Source organism: Anas acuta, chromosome 3, assembly GCF_963932015.1.
Source record: "Anas acuta chromosome 3, bAnaAcu1.1, whole genome shotgun sequence".
Lineage (NCBI taxonomy): Eukaryota > Metazoa > Chordata > Aves > Anseriformes > Anatidae > Anas > Anas acuta.
The window spans coordinates 16,517,463-16,535,438 of record NC_088981.1 but is presented as its reverse complement, the minus strand read 5'-3'; the positions used below and the strand labels follow the sequence as shown (position 1 = coordinate 16,535,438).

General features: G+C 43.6%; 1 protein-coding gene and 1 long non-coding RNA gene across 5 annotated transcripts in view; one reads left to right on the top strand and one right to left on the bottom strand.

The window, feature by feature from the left end:
- KCNK12 (potassium two pore domain channel subfamily K member 12) overlaps positions 1-4,212 on the bottom strand; it is a 28,819-nt gene extending 24,607 nt beyond the window's left edge. For all 3 annotated transcript variants that reach the window (XM_068675858.1, XM_068675859.1, XM_068675860.1), the window contains exon 1: positions 3,724-4,212. In XM_068675858.1, coding sequence (XP_068531959.1) covers positions 3,724-4,072 — 349 coding nt within the window. In that variant the 5' untranslated portion in view covers positions 4,073-4,212. The remainder of the gene's footprint in view (positions 1-3,723) is intronic.
- Positions 3,841-17,976, top strand: part of LOC137853470 (uncharacterized) — a 51,556-nt gene continuing 37,420 nt past the window's right edge. The window contains exons 1-4 of one of the 2 annotated variants that reach the window (XR_011094525.1): positions 3,841-3,967; positions 5,543-5,643; positions 8,825-9,019; positions 9,943-10,146. This is a non-coding gene — a long non-coding RNA (uncharacterized lncRNA). Of the gene's footprint in view, positions 3,968-4,528; positions 5,052-5,542; positions 5,644-8,824; positions 9,020-9,942; positions 10,147-17,976 lie in introns of those variants that run through there. The other variant, XR_011094524.1, reaches the window with a different exon arrangement.

Genomic DNA, 17,976 nt, shown 5'->3' with positions numbered 1-17,976 from the left:
TTTGTATTGGAATACTTACACCAGAGTTTTATGCCTGGCGTGGATTTATCTAAAGCAATTATATCATTTCATTTTCCAAAGGATTTTGAAAAATTCATTTTTGCATTAGAAGCTTAAAATCCAAACTTCATAATGAGCTGATGTCTCAATATGTTTCCATAGGTAGATACTTAGTGTTTATTCTAACATTTAAGACAAGGAAGAAATCTGGGTAGAGACTAGACTCATGGACCAAGAAATTCAGTGCTTCAGACATCCAGAAGTTGCCTTATGTGCTAAGCAGAATATATATGTGCTACTAGAATACAGGAAATTTATAAATGATTAGGCGAGGCTTTGCAACATTTTACCAGGGAGAAAACTTGTTTGAGTTATGCTTTGCTTTCAGCCTTTAACGATGTGCTGGGAACTATTTGTGATTTGCATTTGAGGAAGGAAAAAAATTCATCTGAAAAACAAAGTCTACTGCCAGTTAGACCAATGAATCAAGAATATATTTCACCCAGCTGCTCCTTAAAGAAATCAGAGCATAAATGCTATCAATTGAATACAAAAAAAATATCTTTTGAAGAGTGAAGAAATGACTAAATAAATGGTGTAGACTGACAGCAAGCAATCTGAAGCTAGTCTGAAAAATTTTCTTACATAGTTCTGAAAATCTAGACACGTTTAATGAAAAATAGATTTGGCATTTCATTATTCAACCACAAACAATGCAATAATAAAACACGAATGCCCAGAGTGCTATCAAGAGGGTGTTTTATGGACTATAAGTCAGTCACTTTGTGGGCTATTCAGGAAAATGCTGAAATATTAGACTTAACGTTAACTCTCTCATTTCTTGAAGACCTCACTAACGTGTTTCTTACCCAGGGGCTTGGCTGTGTCTTGTACTTTTTAATTATGCAAGATGCAGAAGTACAGCCAAGGTAATAGAAGAGATGAAGCACCTAACTGGAAGCAGATTAGAACAAAGGTCCTGCTCAAGAAGGGTGGAGAAATCAGCCCTTGTCCCCAGCCAGGTGGAGGCCAGCTACTTCTCCCCAAGCCCCACACCTGAAAATAGAGGGGTGGTTTTCCCTGTACCTTCACTGTGCAGATGGGATGAGAGAGTGGAGCACCTGTTCAGGAGCACTGGACTGCATCAGAGTAAGAGCTAGGGACAGGAGAATGAGGGCTTGAGATGGCCCGGTGAGTTTTCTCTGAACTGGAATCCTTCACAGATAAGAGACAGAGTAACCCATGGGTGATTTTAGCTTGACAGAGACGGCATCTACTTTTTGTGAAGCTTTCTGATGTGTTGCTAAGACAGACGTGTGGTTCGGCTGAAGTAATAAAGCTGCTTTGACATATGTAGCTGATGAAGCAGTTGGGGAAGGCAAGCTGTTTTGACTCTAAATGTCTGGTAGTCCTAGGTGAAGTTAAGTAAAGACAGCTTTCTCCTTGTCAATGAATTGTGACAGGAACACAAGTGGAATTGCTCTGAACCAGGATAATAAGGTATTTCAGCTGACAGTGGAATCAAAGATAGATCAGATAGCTAGGTATTTAATCGAGCTAGCTCAGAGACGAACGGGACTATGAAAGAAAGGCTTTGAAACTATTTCCCTGGGTGACGTGTTGATGTCTACCACTTAGTTTATCCTTTGCCGGCAGTGTGAGCAAGACAGCTTTCTGGCACATTTCACTGAGGGTTTTGTTGTTGTTTTTATTTATTTTTTGCTGAGCCAATACGATGAGTAACAATAGATGTACACAATTGTGGTAGAAGAAACCTAGCCCATGAATAAGAAGCTGGCCCCACCTCGGCTCTGCCTCTCTTAACCAGCTGCAGCAGCCTGAAGAGGCAAGAAAAGAGGAGTAACACAATGGGGCAGCAGCTCCTCTTCTGCAGGTGCTGTGCACATGGCTGGGTACAGTGATGCTGTGATGCAACAGCCTCAGGGTGCAGGTATTCCAAGAGATGCTGCTCCTGCTGGGGCTGCTACTCCTCTGGCACCCTGCAACAGCCTTGGTGTGCCCAAAGGCACAGCTCAGTCTTCACTTCTTGCTGCATCTCCTCACCCAGTGCAAAACTTTGCTCTAGCACAATCTCACTGAAATCACAGGAAGACATGTGAGGAATCCAGAAATAAGAACTAGCAGGATGTGTGCCAAGAGAAAGCAGTACCCTGGCGAATGCTTGGCAGAGTCGGGCCTTTGTTGTAGCTCAGGAAAAACAATCTTCAGTCTCCATCTTGCACCCAAGATATACACATTATTGGCTATAAAGAGAGTGCGATGCTTTAGGTAGCACTGCAGGAATATGAGAAATACAATACTCGCTTCGCCCATTTACACCTGTCAAGATTGCTGTAAACACTGCTGAGTTTTTCATTCCCTTTGTGCAGGTACAAATGATTGCAGGCAGAGCAATGAAGTGGAGACACAAACAACTATTTGCAAATGAAGAGGAAACGTTTTACATTTTAATAGCCACAAGTAAAAGAAGCTGGGGGTTGAGAAGTGAACAAATCTGCAGTTGAACATCTCTGGTATAGCAGGTGTAAGGACAGAGCAGCTCTTGTTAATATATTGATCATTTTTTCCATCCATTCAGCTTAGTAACAATGGTCTTTCAAAAATATGTGTTCCTTTGATAAAGAAGGCCTCACGATGTTGAGTAAAAAGGTGTTTTAACGACTGGGTTATTGAATAGACTCGAAGAGGAAAACTTAACTGGATTATTCAACGCAAAAAGTAACAAAACTTGACAACGTTGTTACAGTCATCATCACAGCTCTATTACAGAGCTTAGTCACTATTGATACAACATTTTCTGAACGAAATGAAAGTGTGTGCAATAATGAGCTGTAGGTTTCTTTCTTTTTTAATAAACAGAAAGTATGGCATCTTTGCTCCGCAGCCCCAGGACAATTGGCTTGTTACAAAACTTAAAAACTGGTAGAGTGAAAAAATCAGCGTGATCTTTCTGCAGGGACACGATTTCTAAAAGCAATTCTGCAAGCCATAGAAAGCCAGAAACGTACTTAAAGTAAATCTCCCACACAACAGTCCTCAATGGGGCAATTTTAGAGTAAAACAAAATTCCTCCCAACCCCAGAAACCCACTCTTTGCTCATCAGGCAAATGTCTAAGCACTGATGGGACACGCGCAATTGCTGTGGCCAGCGATGTACTGGGAATGCGTATTATTATAGGGCTATGAGATGTAAGGTTTGTAGATTTCGTGCCTTTATTCATACACCTTATCTTAACTTTATCAGCACCGAAAACCAGCACCAAGTCCGGCGGTGCTGCCAACGCCACCGGGCACACGCGGGGGCTCCCCGTGGGCAGCGACCACCCGGGACCCCGGGACCACCCTCGGCCGGGCTTTCGGGTCGGTGGAGCCCGGAGGATGCCCGAGGGATGCCCGGGAGATGCCCGAAGGATGCTCGAGGGATGTCCCGGGGCTGCCCGGGACCCGGCGCGACCCGGGCGCGGCGCTGAACGACCCGGGATAAGCGCGGGGCGGGTGGGAGCCGCGACCCTCGGAGGATTTGGGGGTGCCCCCGGAGGATTTGGGGCTGTCCCCGAGGATCGGGGGGGATGCCCCGGTCGGGTCCCGGTTGCCAGGGCAACGCGGTCCCCAAACCCGCGTGGCTGTACCGGCGGCCCCGGGCCGCGGCCGCGGGGCTCCCCGGGCGCGCCCCCGCGCCTCGCCGTCGGGGCTGCGCTCACCTATGGTGGAGACGACGGTGCCCACGAAGTAGAAGGCGCCGGGGAAGTCCCAGCGGGGCCGCAGGGCGTCGACGCGGATGCCCGCGGCCATGGCGGCCTCGTAGCTCCGCAGGAAGGCGCGCAGCTCCGGCAGGCTGATGTTGAAGATGCGGCTGAAGTTGTGCAGGGTCCGGTTCCAGCGCAGCTGCGCCGCCGCCTCCGACGGGCTCTCGAGGGCCGAGAAGACGGTGGCGCCGGCGCTCAGGTACGCCGCGATGAGGGCGGCCAGCAGCAGGAACCGCCCGTTGTCCTCGTTGAGGGGCGCCAGGCGCCGCCGGCGGCAGCCGCCCGCCGCCCCCCGCGGAGGCATCACCGGCGGCGCGGCGCGGCGGGGGCCGCGGGCATGCGGGGGGGAGGCGCGGCGCGGCGGGCGGCGCCGCCGCAGGGGCCGCGGCTTCGCTGCAGGGGCCGCGGCTCTGAGTCATCCCCCGCCGGGGCTGCCCGCGAGCCTGGCGCCGGAGCCCCGGGGCCGCCGGCTTCGCCCGCCCGCTCTCAGCCCGACGCCGCGGCCCGCGCCCCCGGGGCCTCGCCGGCGCGCCCCGGCCGGCCGAGCGCGGTGCCCATGGGGCGGCGGCGGGCGGGGGGCGGCAGCGGCAGGCGCGGCCCCCGGGGAGCCGCATCCCCGTCGGGCGGCCTGCCCCGAGCCGCCGCCCGGCCCGGCACGGCACGGCCCGGCCCGGCACGGCACGGCCGCCGCTGCCGCCGCGCCCCCGGGGGCCGCCACGCCGGGCTGGGGGCGGGACGGAGCGGGGCGGGGGGCGGCGCGACCGACGGGGCGGCTCGGCCCCCTCGGCCCCCTCGGGGCCCTCGGCCTCCCCGGTAGCCCCGGTAGCCCCGGTCCCCTCAGCCCGACGGGGTCCGCACCCCCCGGGAGTCCGCACCCCCGGGGGGGCACTGCCAAAGCGGCAGCCCCCCCCCGGTGCGCCCGGGATGCGGGTGAGCACCGCGGAACTGCGGGGCTTTGCTCCTCGCCGGGAAATCTTTTATCTCATCGCGGTGCCCGCTGCTCGGGGAGGTGGTTTCGAGTGAGCCGGTGCTGGCCGAGGGAGCAGGAATGGGTTTAGTTCAGCCATCTTTAGGTGCACGGGTTACCCCTTCTGACCCCACTCCCGTTTCTGGGCTGTTCAAAGTTAGACCCAGCACCGTGTTATAGCTTGTTCTCGGTGCCAAATTCCTAACCAGTTTTAGCTAGCATCTCAAAGGTCCTTTCCCTCCCCAACCCTGTGGATCGTTTCTTCGCTGTTATCCTCAGAACAAGCCCGACATCCTTTCTCACCCATTAGGCTGCGGTAAGAACTGCAGTCCTTTCCTGAGAGTCTTGTAGTGAATAACAAGAGTTGCATTTTTAGAGAAAGGGAATGGAAATTCACACCGAGAAAGTACTGCAAAGAGGATGGGAGTGATGACAGTCGTGCAAACAGGCATGCAGGGGACGGTAACGTGGGAAAGATCAGGGTTTGAAAGAGCAAATACACCTTACAGTTTACAGCTGCCACTGTCAGCTTCACATGGACGGGGTTTAGTTCCTTTATTTATTTATTCATTTATTAAATGCGGGTTTTGTATGTTTTTACACAGGCAAATTACTTGTTTGATGCTTTTTTTTTTTCAAAATTATTATTTACTGTCCCTAGGACTTCTCCATAGCAGTTCTTCACACATTTATTTCTTATTTGGGATTGGATAGATCTTGCTGAAATTTTTGCCCAGAGATTTCATGTTGTGGGCAGTTATCTTTTGGCCATATTAGTAACAGGAGGCTTTTCTCCATTCCTAACAGACTGTTCATCCTTGCCAAGTGAAGAAAATGACTTGGGTTTGCACTTATGCTGTCTTTCCAGGAAAAGAGGACAGATAAAATGCAACAACTTAGTTTACAAGGTACTTGAATGTCATGTTTAAATAGCCCTTAACACATTTACACTTGTGTAAAAAAAATAATAAAAAAAAGTGGCTCTTTAAAAAAAAAAAAAGTGGCTCTTATTTCAGTGTCAGTTGTGTGTGATTATAAATACTAAAACCAAATAAAAATAAAATAATAAAACCAATAAACCACAAAGTCAATAACTGTAAAAGTAAGAGCATATTTCAATGACAAAAGAAGTGAAAAGAATTAAGAAAGTATGGCATACTTAATGAAAACTCATCTAAACAAGTGTAAGGTAATAGTTCAGATACGGGCTACTCAGTGTCTGTAATTTCCACTCTGGTAATCCAGGAGTGATTATGTGCAATCTACTGTGTCAGCTTCTGTAAAGCTAATCTAATCTGTTTGAATTCACAGAAATTATGATGCTGCAGGTGAATATTGGGGTTTAAATTCATGGCATTTATGTCTTTACAGAGGAAATAATTCTGAGATTTTTTTTTTTTCATTTAAAACATTAAAAAATGACTGTCCAACTCTGTGGAGTGCTCGGCAATTTCACCTTTTGAGAAAAAACAATGAAGTTTTTAGTTGGCAGATGGTTAGAAAAGTTTCTGTAACTTGTGTATGACATGCCTGGTCCCATAATGGAACCTTTTACCGGCACTAGAAGATGACTGACTTTGGAGTCTGTGACCTTCCAGGAGATGTCCTGTCTATGAAGGGATCTGCTGCTAAGATGCTGATTAGAATCACCTAATAGATAGGAGATGCACCAGTAACTTTTTCACGAAGAAAGAAGGAAACTTAATCACCAAAGAACACGGTTTAGCTATTCCAGCACTGAAAATACCATACTCTATGCATCACTGAATCTTAGCTTCTAAGAATTAGAGCTTTGTCACATTTTCAAAATGTTTTGACAACTCATTTCACTAAGATTTTTACTTAAATCTTGAAATTTGTCACTGTTTTTGCGATAATACTTATTTTTTTTTTAGCTATAAAGCTAGGGCTCAGAGGAGGGGGGGGAAGAAATGTCCATTTATTTTTTATTAAAGTTCTTGCTGAAAATGCATAGTTCTTTTCTAAGCAACTAACTGTTGGAAACCTCCTTTTGCTGGATACAAATCCTCTACATGACTTTGCCTTAAAGGAAGGTCCCAGTTTCTGTTAATCTGATACAGATACCAGAGTTTGAGGAAATGTCTTGAAGCCTCTGCTGCATCTTGACATGGGGAGAATTCCTAAAGGCAGTTGTTTGTTTAAATGAATGATTATTTTAATAAATGTGCTTGATTAATTGAAAAAAAAAATCACCGCGCATTTGGCCAAAATATTACTGTGTTTTAAAACATTTGCCTAGTAATTTTTTCAGTGCTGATGGTCAACTGTAAGTCTATTTTTTTGCTAAAACCCTGCACTGTGGGTTCACTGGGGCCCAGCTTTGTCTGTTCATACGCATAGTATCAGCTATTTTGTTTGTCAGAGGGCTGGTGTTCATGAAAACAATTATTTTAATAATCAAACACTGATGTTTACATTATTAGCTTGGTTGTTTGAGTGGAGCTCATGCATAGAAATGAGATGCCTTCATTAAATGTTTAATTAAACCATTGTCTGAAAATAGGTCATAACACTGAACATCATGTCCTGCTGTTAGAGAATAAAGTTTAGTATGGTATTTTAAAACAGCCCAGCTACAGTTATTCCTTTCAAGGGAACAGTTCTCCTTCTCTTTTGTAGGCAAAATCATTAAATTCCCATTGCTGGTTTGGCTGTGTGACTCACAATCATGTTAGCAAAGCCACTTCTTTTGACCTTGGTGATACTAAGACCTCCACAGTTGGATGCTTGGTTTCAGTACAAGCTTCACTTGTACATGTCCCCACTGATACTGCAGCAAATATCTTGTGGGTGAAAAAAATAATATGTGGGTACTTTAGCAGCTTTTAACCACTATCTTGGAATGGAATTGTCTCAAGTAATTACTTGGAGGTGCCCTCAGCAATATGAATATAAATGTGCAGTACAGTTCCTGAACTAAAGTGTATGGCTGGTTTGAAGTAACCTGACATATTTTCTACCATAATGGTGACTGAAGACAAATTATAGATTTGTAAATGTTACTGTAGCTGTGATTGTTGTGCAGATGCTTTTCCTTTACTCTTTATACTGTCCAACACTGTTTAGTTTTTGATTTATAATGCATGCCAAGGAAATTACTTTTCATTGAATAGTCTTTTGGTTAGTCTGGATGCTTAACAAACTGAATGCAATACACAGTGGTGCTCTTCCTCACTTTTTTTTGGTCTTGGTACCTGTGGTGGTACCTTAGACATTCTTAATGCCACTTCTTCTTCTGGGAGTATTTTGGTGGGTTCTGAAACACAATACCAGAACAATGACCTGAACAGCCGTATAACATTTCTTATCTCTTACCTGCATTGGGGTGACCTTCTGGGGAGGGGAGAGAGAAAACAACCAGGCTCATAGCTTGTCTTGAAGATAGGTGTTAGCTACTGCAGCCAGTGGGGTTAGCTATAGCTGCAGTCTGTCTTGAAACTGGCAGGAATGTTTATCAGGTAGCTTTGTGCCGTATAATGCTTTGTTACTCCATTGGTAGCAGTCTGTCATCAGAGCAGAGCTGAAGAAGTTGATGAAACAAACTTTGGAGTCCTTTGAGAACCCTTTCTTTTATTCCCAAACTCAAAATCAATTCAGGGGAAGAAGTAGGAATCAGCCACATGTGAGTTTTGGCTTGCTAGCCAATTTCAAACAACATTAGTGTACACTTACTTGCCAGTAAAGCCAATGGAAGCTGAAGGCACCCAGCATCTTGTGCATTTTGTTCAGCATGTGGATGACTTATTTTCATCTCTGTCTTTGGTGGCATGCAACTTTAATGGCCAAACCTTCCACTCTGGTGGGTTATGTTCTTCCTGTTTGTTTTGCTAATTTTCTTTCCATTATTACTTTGTGTAGGGAAATCTGCCAGTGTCTAGACATTCAAGGGATTTTTAAAATGGCTATGCGGTATTCTAAAGCTCCATGAAAAACAACTCCATAATGTCTCTGAAAGCTTATAAAGGATATTTTCTGAATACACAACCAGCTGTGGAATTCATGTAGCATAATAGGTAACCAAATAATCACTTCCCTCTCTTTTCTTTTTTTTTTTCTTTTTTCTTTTAGCTCACCTTGTTCAACACAACTGGAGCCAGACTTTTCAGAACAGATTGGTATTCTTCAGTTCTCCAAGTTAAGGGCCATTTATTTTGAAAGGACTAAATGGCCAATTAGGTGCCAGGTGTGCTGCAGCCTGCCATTTCTCTTGGCAATAACTTGGAAGAAAGAAGAGAAGCTTTTTGGAAAAAAATCTCTGCTAAGGTGAGATTTATTGCATGCTGGCTTCTTTTGAACACGTGTTCCCCATAGTCAATCACAGAATTATAGAATATCCTGAGTTGGAAGGGACTCACGAGAGTAATTGAGTCAACTCTTGACTCAGCACAGGACTACCTAAAAATTAAACCTGAGGTCTGAGAGCATTGTCCAAATGCTCCTTGAACTCTGTCAGGCTTGGTGCCATGACCACTTCCCCTGAGGAGCCTGTCCCAGTGCCTGACCACCTCTGGGTGCAGAAACATTTCCTAACCCCCAGCCTGACCCTCCCCTGTCCCAGCTCCATGCCGTTCCCTTGGGTCCTGTCGCTGTCCCCAGAGAGCAGAGCTCAGCGCCTGCCCCTCCGCTCCCCTCGTGAGGGAGCTGCAGGCCGCCATCAGGCCTCCCCTCAGTCTCTCCTCTAGGCTGAACAAACCATCTGACTTCCTCTGCTCCTTATACATCTTGCCCTCTAGACTCTTCACTATCTTTGTTGCATTCCTTTGGACACTCTCTGATAGTTGTATGTCCTTGTATTGTGGTACCCAAAACTGCATACAGTACTTGAGGTGAGGCCACACCAGTGCAGAGAAGAGTGGGACAATTGCTACTCTCAACCATAGTTATGCTGTGCTTAATGCACCTCAGGTTAAAGGGTTTGGCTGCCTGGGCTCACTGTTGACTCATATTCAAGTCGTCATTGACCAAAACATCCAAATCCCTTTCCATGGGGCTGTTCTACAGCCTCTCATCCCCCAGTCTGTATTATTTCAATCAGAATGGGATGGATGCAACTCTCGAGAAACCTGCAGCCTGCAAATCCACACTCGCCTGTGAACCAGAGAGCTGCAGGGAGCTTGCCAGGAAGGAAAGTAATTTTAGAGTGTGATTTGGAAAATGATTCAGTTAAAAAATTTCTATTTTTGAAGGGCTACTTTCCACTGGGATCCAGTCCACAGCATATTCACAGAAGCACTTGTCTTGCTGCAGCAGAGCGTGGTGGAGGTGGGAGGAAGAAGGTCTGCCTGGGAGCTGGCAACCCCACACCTCAAATCACCACTGGGAAAACAGTCCATGGAAATGCATCCTCCTCCCGCTTCAAGTCTTACCTGTATTTGGCAGTGGGATTTAAGGTGAGTGCTGTAAACCTGACTAGCCTGATAGAAATGATGAAGGTAGCTCCGCTCACCCTCCATTGGTGGGTTCACTGTCCCCAGGGGAATGAACGGTCCTGTGTATCTGGAAATAGAATTTCTAGAGAAAGTTTTGAGACACAAAAACCTACATTTTCCTCTTAACATAAAAGCCAGTGACAGACTGAGGAATTTATCAAGCAGATTCATGACTTAAAAAATCACAAACACCTTTATCTTGCCACCTGAGGACTTACTGTATGTATTTTAAAACTCCTGTGGCTGCCTCCTTGATCAGTTACTTCAGGTGGTAGCACTGACGTGAAACCTGCTGGGCTGATGCTCACTGCATCAGGCTGAGCCTTTACAGAAGTGCATGACAGGACTAACACAGCAAGAAAAGATTGGTAATCCTTCTGGCTTGCTGGCTTTGCTTTCTAGGATGAAAAATTGCAGATAAAGCTCTGATGATGTAGATAGGTTTGTTGCAGGTGGAGATGAGATGATCTGATCTGTGGTGATGAACCTTGTCCCTTAACAACAAACAGGTTAAAATGTCCCCTCCATGCTGGATTTCTCTCTCTTGTCTCATGCTGAGTGTTGGCCTTTTGAGGTCATTCATCCTGCTAAGCTTTTAATAAACAAGTGCAACTGGTGAGTAAGCAACTTTATATAATTTCATTTGTTCTCAAGGATGCCTGGAGTCAAAGTATATGACATACAAAACATGACTATGCTGTAGTTCACATGCAGGTGTCAGGACTGCTCGAGGCTGATGGCTTTAGGAAGCATTAGCATTTATCACAATGGTTCCTGAACCCTGAGAGTGATGGGCTGGTGGGTTTCCCAGACCATGAACCCAATCCAAGTGAGATGTGCATGTGTGTCCATGTATACGTAATACAAAGGAGTCATTTCCCTTGAAATGAAAGATAAAGTTGGGCCTACAATTGGTTGATCATCAATTTATCCTCTGTTGTGGCAGTGTTGGAAATATAGGTAACTTTTGTCAGGTGAAGGGTCATGGGGAGAACCACTGTGTACAATTTGTCAATGCAGCATTGCAGGTTTATTTCACTCTGTTGAGTGACTGACTTTAAACAAGGTGTCATTCTCATCACTGTTGCACTTGCTTTTCTTCCACGTTGCTAGGAAGTAGAAGTTGGGTCAATTTTCTGAGAGGTTTCTCTGATCCTGTTCATGTTCTTGCATGCAGCTGATGAGTAGCCCAGCCTCAGGCTGTGTGAGAAAACTTTGAAATCCAGTAAGCAGGTCCCTGAGGGAGCAAACAGGGGTCAGACGCTCATCAGCTCACCTTGTGTGTAGCAGAGAGATTGATGACTTGCACTGAGTTCACCAAGCCTTACACAGACACTGTCTGCTGAGACTGTGATTCACCCTGTGAGATCAAGAAATGATAGGAAAAGGGGGAATATTATTTTGCTGATTGGTTATTATTTCTTTGTTCTGGAACACTTGTGTCTGAAAGAGATGTTACAGTCAGTTCTGTATCTGGGTGGATGAGAAACATATGAGGCAAGCAATGTATCACCTCTTGAACAAATGCTAGCCTTCTTCTAGAAATCAGAAGGCAAAGAAAGAACGTGACAGTCAGGAGGCTGCTCTTTTACACCTGTCCATTCCTGCTTCAGAACTTGGTGAGCAAACTGAAAAATGTATTGACCTTTCAAAAAAAAAATATTCCAGTTTGTCATGCGGAGTGGCAGAGTGTTTTAAAGGACTTTTCTTCCCAGTTTTTATCTTTTTTTCTTCCCAGGACTTTTCTTCCATTATTTATATCCACATAAAAGATGTTCTCTGTGCAATACCAATATATTCTTTGTACAAAAGAGAGATACTGTGCTACGCAGCATGCAAAAATGCATCAGGCAAAACAGACAAAACTGTGTTCCAGACCAGGTTCAGTCTCATTTTGGGGTCTTCCTTAACCTGGAAATGGACTTCAGGCTGGAAACTAACTTGAAGTGTCAATTCTTTCCCAGATTTCCTATTTTTACAGTGCCAAATATTCACCTGACCATTAGTGGAAAATTCAGTGAAGCTGTTTGGCAGCATTTCGCAGTTGTTTTACAAATGAGCAATCAAAGCAGTGGAAAGAGTAAGTTTTTAAGCTTCTTACGTCAGATGATCCATTGTTTTAGAGCACCGGAGTATGATTTAGCCTATAACAAGCACTTGTCAAGTGAAAATGTATTAGTGGAAACAAACAAACAAAAAAGCACAGTGTAGAACATACAGTATTGAAATATAGCTACATGGTTTGCTCCAGGTAATGGAGACTTTAGGTAAGGAATGAGGTAAAGGTAAAACAGTAGTGGCACAAAAGATGCCTAACTCTGGTCACACCAAAATCTGACTAACTAATGGTAACTCTGGTGGCACACTGTGCCTGTGATCATCTCTGCAGATCTGCAAGCATGAGAAGAGCAGGAGGCAAGGATGGAGAACAGAAAGGAAAACATGCTTTGTTAAAAAGGTTTTTGAAGACTCCATGAGCCTTTCTGTCATCCTGAGAGTTTTTCTCCTAGCTGCACAGCCTTTCTGGTTGGTTAACTTCCAGTTAAATTAGACAGTCAGCATGGTCTAAGGCAGAGGCTGGAAAATTTTTCAAACCTTGCTAGCCAGGCTAGATTTTCCTTTTCTAAATTAGAGGTTCAGTGTGCTAATATACAACATTTTAGAGATATGAGGGCTATCCCTCATGGAAGAAAGCTGTTGCTGAGTGTTGAACCTCTCTGGCAGGCAGGGACTGCTGGCTTCTCTTGAACTCAGAAATACAGGTTCCTGTTTTGCAGCGCCTCCATGTCATCAGCCCATGCATTCCATGTAGGCTCTGTGCTATCAGCTACTGACGCTTGGTCCAATACATGGATCATCTGATTGAGGCTTAGAAAACAACTTTTTTTTCCTCACCACCTCTGCGCTGATGCATCATGTTACCTGCTCCAATTATTTCTCTTCCACTTCCTTTACTTTCTCTCCCAACTTTGCTCCTGTTTCTCTCCTCAAGCTGAGAATTATTCCAGAATAGAGTTTCTTTTACTTTATTGCATTATGATAGCTGCATTGGAGTGGTAATAGTGGTAATTGTGGCTGGGAAAGCTTTCCACCATCCAAGAAAGACTTAAAGAGCGTCCTGTTGGCCTGAGAACCATTGTACTGGGGAGACCTTGGCATGCTGGTAGTGATACAAGGGTATAAAACTGTGCTACAAAAAAAATATATATAAAAAAAATTGCTCTAGCAGACAGGCTTAATTCCTGTCCAAATGCTGGTGTGGCTTATTATTTTCTAATGAAATTAAATGTATTCCTCCTCTCTTAAGTAGACTGTGTTGATTTAATTTGTGTTTTATGATAAAGATCCTAAATTTCATATCTTGCATGTTTTATAAGTAGTGAACAGGAATTTAGCTGCATGAGACCCATTAATGTCAACACAGCTAACTCCCCATGCAGTTCTTTATAGACTATTTTATATACAACAACATGGATTTTCACTTCTTTATACTTCTCTTAGTCTCTGCAGGAAAAATAGTGATAGCTAATCTGAAGGCAAGCACACATTTTATTATTGCTCCTAAAGCAATAAGCATTGTTATTACTCTGAATTTTTCCTACTGACAAACAACAGGCAGTGTGTAACACAGAAATCGAATAGCTGCTTTTTTGTGGTTTGGGGAAAGTAACAGAACAGTTTAAGGAAGGAGATCACAGATTATTAATGTTATGTAATTTCAGTGCACTTTTTTTTGTTTTGTTTTGTTTTGTTTTGTTGGCTTGTTTGTTTGTTTAAGAGACTTGGTATACACAAAGATAGGCAGACACATCTCCAGTTATTAGAAAAGGAAGAACATTCACTTTCCTAGTTGAAACTTTCTGGGTTTGGTTCTTTTTTCATATACAAATAAAAATGATCCAACCATTGTTGAGAACGCAAATAGGAAAAGAAAAAAGACATTTTCCAAGCAAAAGATGTGAACTTCATCCTATCATGTTGTCCTTACAAGCCACGTTTTCAGAATTTCATTTCAACTATTAAATTTATCTCGCTGTGCCTTCTGCTGCTAAGACAGAAATTCTTATCTTAGAATCTCGTTGTTCATACTTCTTGCTATCCATGAGAACAGAGCAATTTGGAGACAATCGTGGATGATTTTGAGTATATGCCAGCAGAAAGATCTGTCAGCATCCCCTGAGGACTGTAAATGGGTCTTGGACATGGCAAGATGTTTTATATTTAAGCTCAGCTTGCTGGCAACTTTTGCCACAATGTGGATTGCACTGTTACACTTGGTAGGAGGTATCTGTGGGATCTCACCTGTATTGTGCTTACCAATAGGTAAGAAAACATTACACTTGTACAAATTTAGTCTTCCCAAAACTTGCCTTTCCTGATTCAGTGCATGAATCAGATAAACAAAATGTAGCTTATTCCAATGGCACTTCACAAGGGTTAGACTCACAGTGTCCTGTTCGTATTTTTTCCCTGGTTTTTGATTACAAAACATTATTTTTGCTCTGTATTGAAATGAGGGAATACTTCCCATTTTGTAAACATAACTGTCTCCAGACCTGTGCATTTCTGGTCATAAAGAATATGATGCACTACACCCCTCATTGACATAGTATTAAGCCCACGAACCAAATTCTTCCATCTGTGATCAAGTGCTGAAGGAGGCTGATGCAGTACAACTGAACAGAAATCATCACTTTAATTGCAGTGTGTGGAAACTTGTGTCATGGACTTCAGCTGAGCAAACTTAATCTATCAATAGAGAATGAATGAACTGGAAATGGCCAAGGAGACAAGTGTCTAGATTTTATCAGTTGAGTATTGTACAGTTAGGAGTTGCCAGCATGGGTGTCTACGACTCACACACACTGGATGTGTATAGCTTGTATAGGTAGTTCATTTGGAGGGGACCTTCAAAGCTCGTCTAGTCCAGGTGCAGCTCAGGAATTCATTATTTGACAGCTATGGGAGTTACCAAGTCCAGGTTTGCTTGGTCCAGGTGCTACCTCTAAGCTGCATCATATGAAAGTATATGAGGCTGAGTTCATGATGCCTGCAGTCAATACATGAGTCAGAGGAACAGAACTCAGTGAAGGAGAAAGTTTGCGGAAGCTAAAAGGTAGTTTTGGTCCAAGAGCAAATGAGTATATACTGCCCATGACCACAATCAGAATGGATATTTGAAAAAGTTTCTAACTATTAAAGCAGTCAACTGTTTGAAATGTCCTCCAGTAGGAAAGCAAAAACCTGGACTACCTGTAATGTAGGGTCCAAAAACAGCAACCGAGTCTTTTCCATGGGCCAGATCTATTCTGACACATACTGTAATTGGCTAAAATCACTGAAACTTTGTTGAAATTCTAGTCAGCCCTCTGGATCTATACGCTGTGTTCAATGCAATAAACGTTGACTTGAAAGTCAACTCATTGTCTGGCTGGGGAATGGATTTAGGGAGAGAGGCTTAGCACAGTTTTGCTAGAAGTGTGAAGAAAAAAAAAAAAAAAGGAAGAAATATGTCTGTTTTACAAACATGAAGGCTCGTCAAGGTCTCCACATCAGGAATTTTCCAGCTGAGGACAAAAGAGAAATGTTTACTAAAAGACAGATTGTGAGCATCAGACTGCCTGTTCTTTAATTGATCTTTTACACTGAGCACATTCAGGAAATCTATACTCATGGATAGGCTGTTATTTGGAAAGCTGGCATAATAAATTCTTCTGAGAACTGCTTTGTATTAAACTTGTAACTTGGGAATCTTTGAAAACACAGCAATTGCCTTGAACATTCAAGATAGACAGTGCTTAGTACATCTAAAGCAATGATTTGTCTTTCAGACCTGTTTTTTTATTTTTATTTTTTTTCTGATTGATTAAGAAACACAAGAAATAACACAAAGGATAAAAACACATATTAGAATGTTAGATAATGTTTTGCTAAATGCAACGCTCTAGCTCTTTCCTGCATGAGAAAAGGAAAAAACAGGAGGATACCACATTCAAAACCCTAATTATAAACATCAGCTGGTTCTAACTTCTTGCAGCCTTGATTCTGCTCCTCCTCGCATCAGAGGTATGTTACACAGCTGCAGTAGCATCCCAATTTCACCAGAATATTTGTAATTAGAGTCATGATACACTTTCCCTAAATAGCCTAGAGCTTGCACCTCTAAACTTAGAAGTTTGAAAACTAGGTGCAGATTTTCTCAAGTCGGAGAGTTGTTAAATTCAGTCCTTAAGGCTGGACCTGGTTCAGTAAAACACTATTGAAAAGTCCAGAAATGGAGAAATCATGGTCAAATGCAGTAGCAGTTTGCTGAACAATTATATTGCCACTTTTAGGAGAGGCACTTTTCTACTGAATCATATCAACCTTTAATTTCTTATTACTGCTGAGTATTCTCCTTTCATTGTGCTCTTTTCCCAGCCTCTTCAATCAATACCTTCTTGATGAGACAACTAATAATTACAAGATTAAGTTCTGCTGTGGAGATGAATTTGCTAAACCTTTTGAATTGCTTCTTCTAGGACATGCGGTCACGGAAAACAGATTTAATGTTAACTGCTCTGCTTCCTGTCTGCCAACATGTAATTGCATCCAGATCTCCTGGGTTCCTATCTAGTACTCATCCACAAACCCGCTTTCCTCAATGGAGAAGCAAAGCTATGCTTTGCTGAAAAAGCAGAGATGAAGAGCTCTGTGCTGCATTGGTCCTTCTTCCAGCTGTTCCATCACTTCTGTAAGTCTTGAATCCTCTGCAATAAAGCACCTTTCACAGTCATTTCCCAGAAGAGGTGTAATAGCTATAACCTATCTCTCTGATATTAAGTTGCCTGGTGCTAATAGATTATGGCCTTCAGCACTGTTGATATTATTAAGAACAATACTGTTACGCTGGAAACGCAGTCAACTGTCAACTTTTACATTAATTGTTAAAGGGTTTTTATCTTGGCAGCCCAACAGGAAACAAATATCTTTGATCCATTAAAACATCTCAGACATAAAAGTTGCCAAGTAATGATTGACAGTCCCTGTTTTCCCTTGACCTCAAAGGAAACCAAGTAATTAGAAAAGATGTTGGTAGAAGAAAAGGGGGTACAAGGTGCCATAGGTCCTTCATAACAAATGTTGCCTGCTTGTATCGGCATAGTGCACCAGCAGTTCATCTTTTCTCAAAGGGCACCCGAATGCTTTCCTATGAGTGGTTTCCACCCTGATGGAGCTTTCTTTGGTAAGAAAGAGCAGGAGAGAAAAACTGCCACAAAGTGCACCTTGGAAGGTTGGCACTGGCCACAAGGAGGAGGAAATGTCCCTCAAACAGTAGTGCTGTGGTGCCATAGGTCACCCAAAGGGTGATCAGACCATGATCAGACCATGATCAGACCATTTTGTGTTTCAAGGAACAGCTAGTGAGGGACCCAAAACCGAACACAGCACTTGAGGTGTGGCCTCACCAGGTAATTAGAACTAGCTGTGTATCAGGTAATACTGTCTCCTTCTTGTCCTTGGGACACCTTGTCTGATTAAGACACTTTGGACTGATTAAAAAGTGGTCTTCATGGAAATCTTTTCAACTGGACATGAAAGTACAAGCATATTCTACTTTTTGTAGCTACTGCTATATCTTTAGAAGAGAAAACTGTCAGTTCTCTGGGAAGACTTATATATCCATTTTTAAACATCTCCACTACTCTTCACTCCTAGCTGCAGTACTCTGCAGGCATTCAGTTGTGTTAATATAGGAGCAGTTCTAAAAGTAATCATAGGCAAGAATTATTTCATGGATTCAAAACCAGA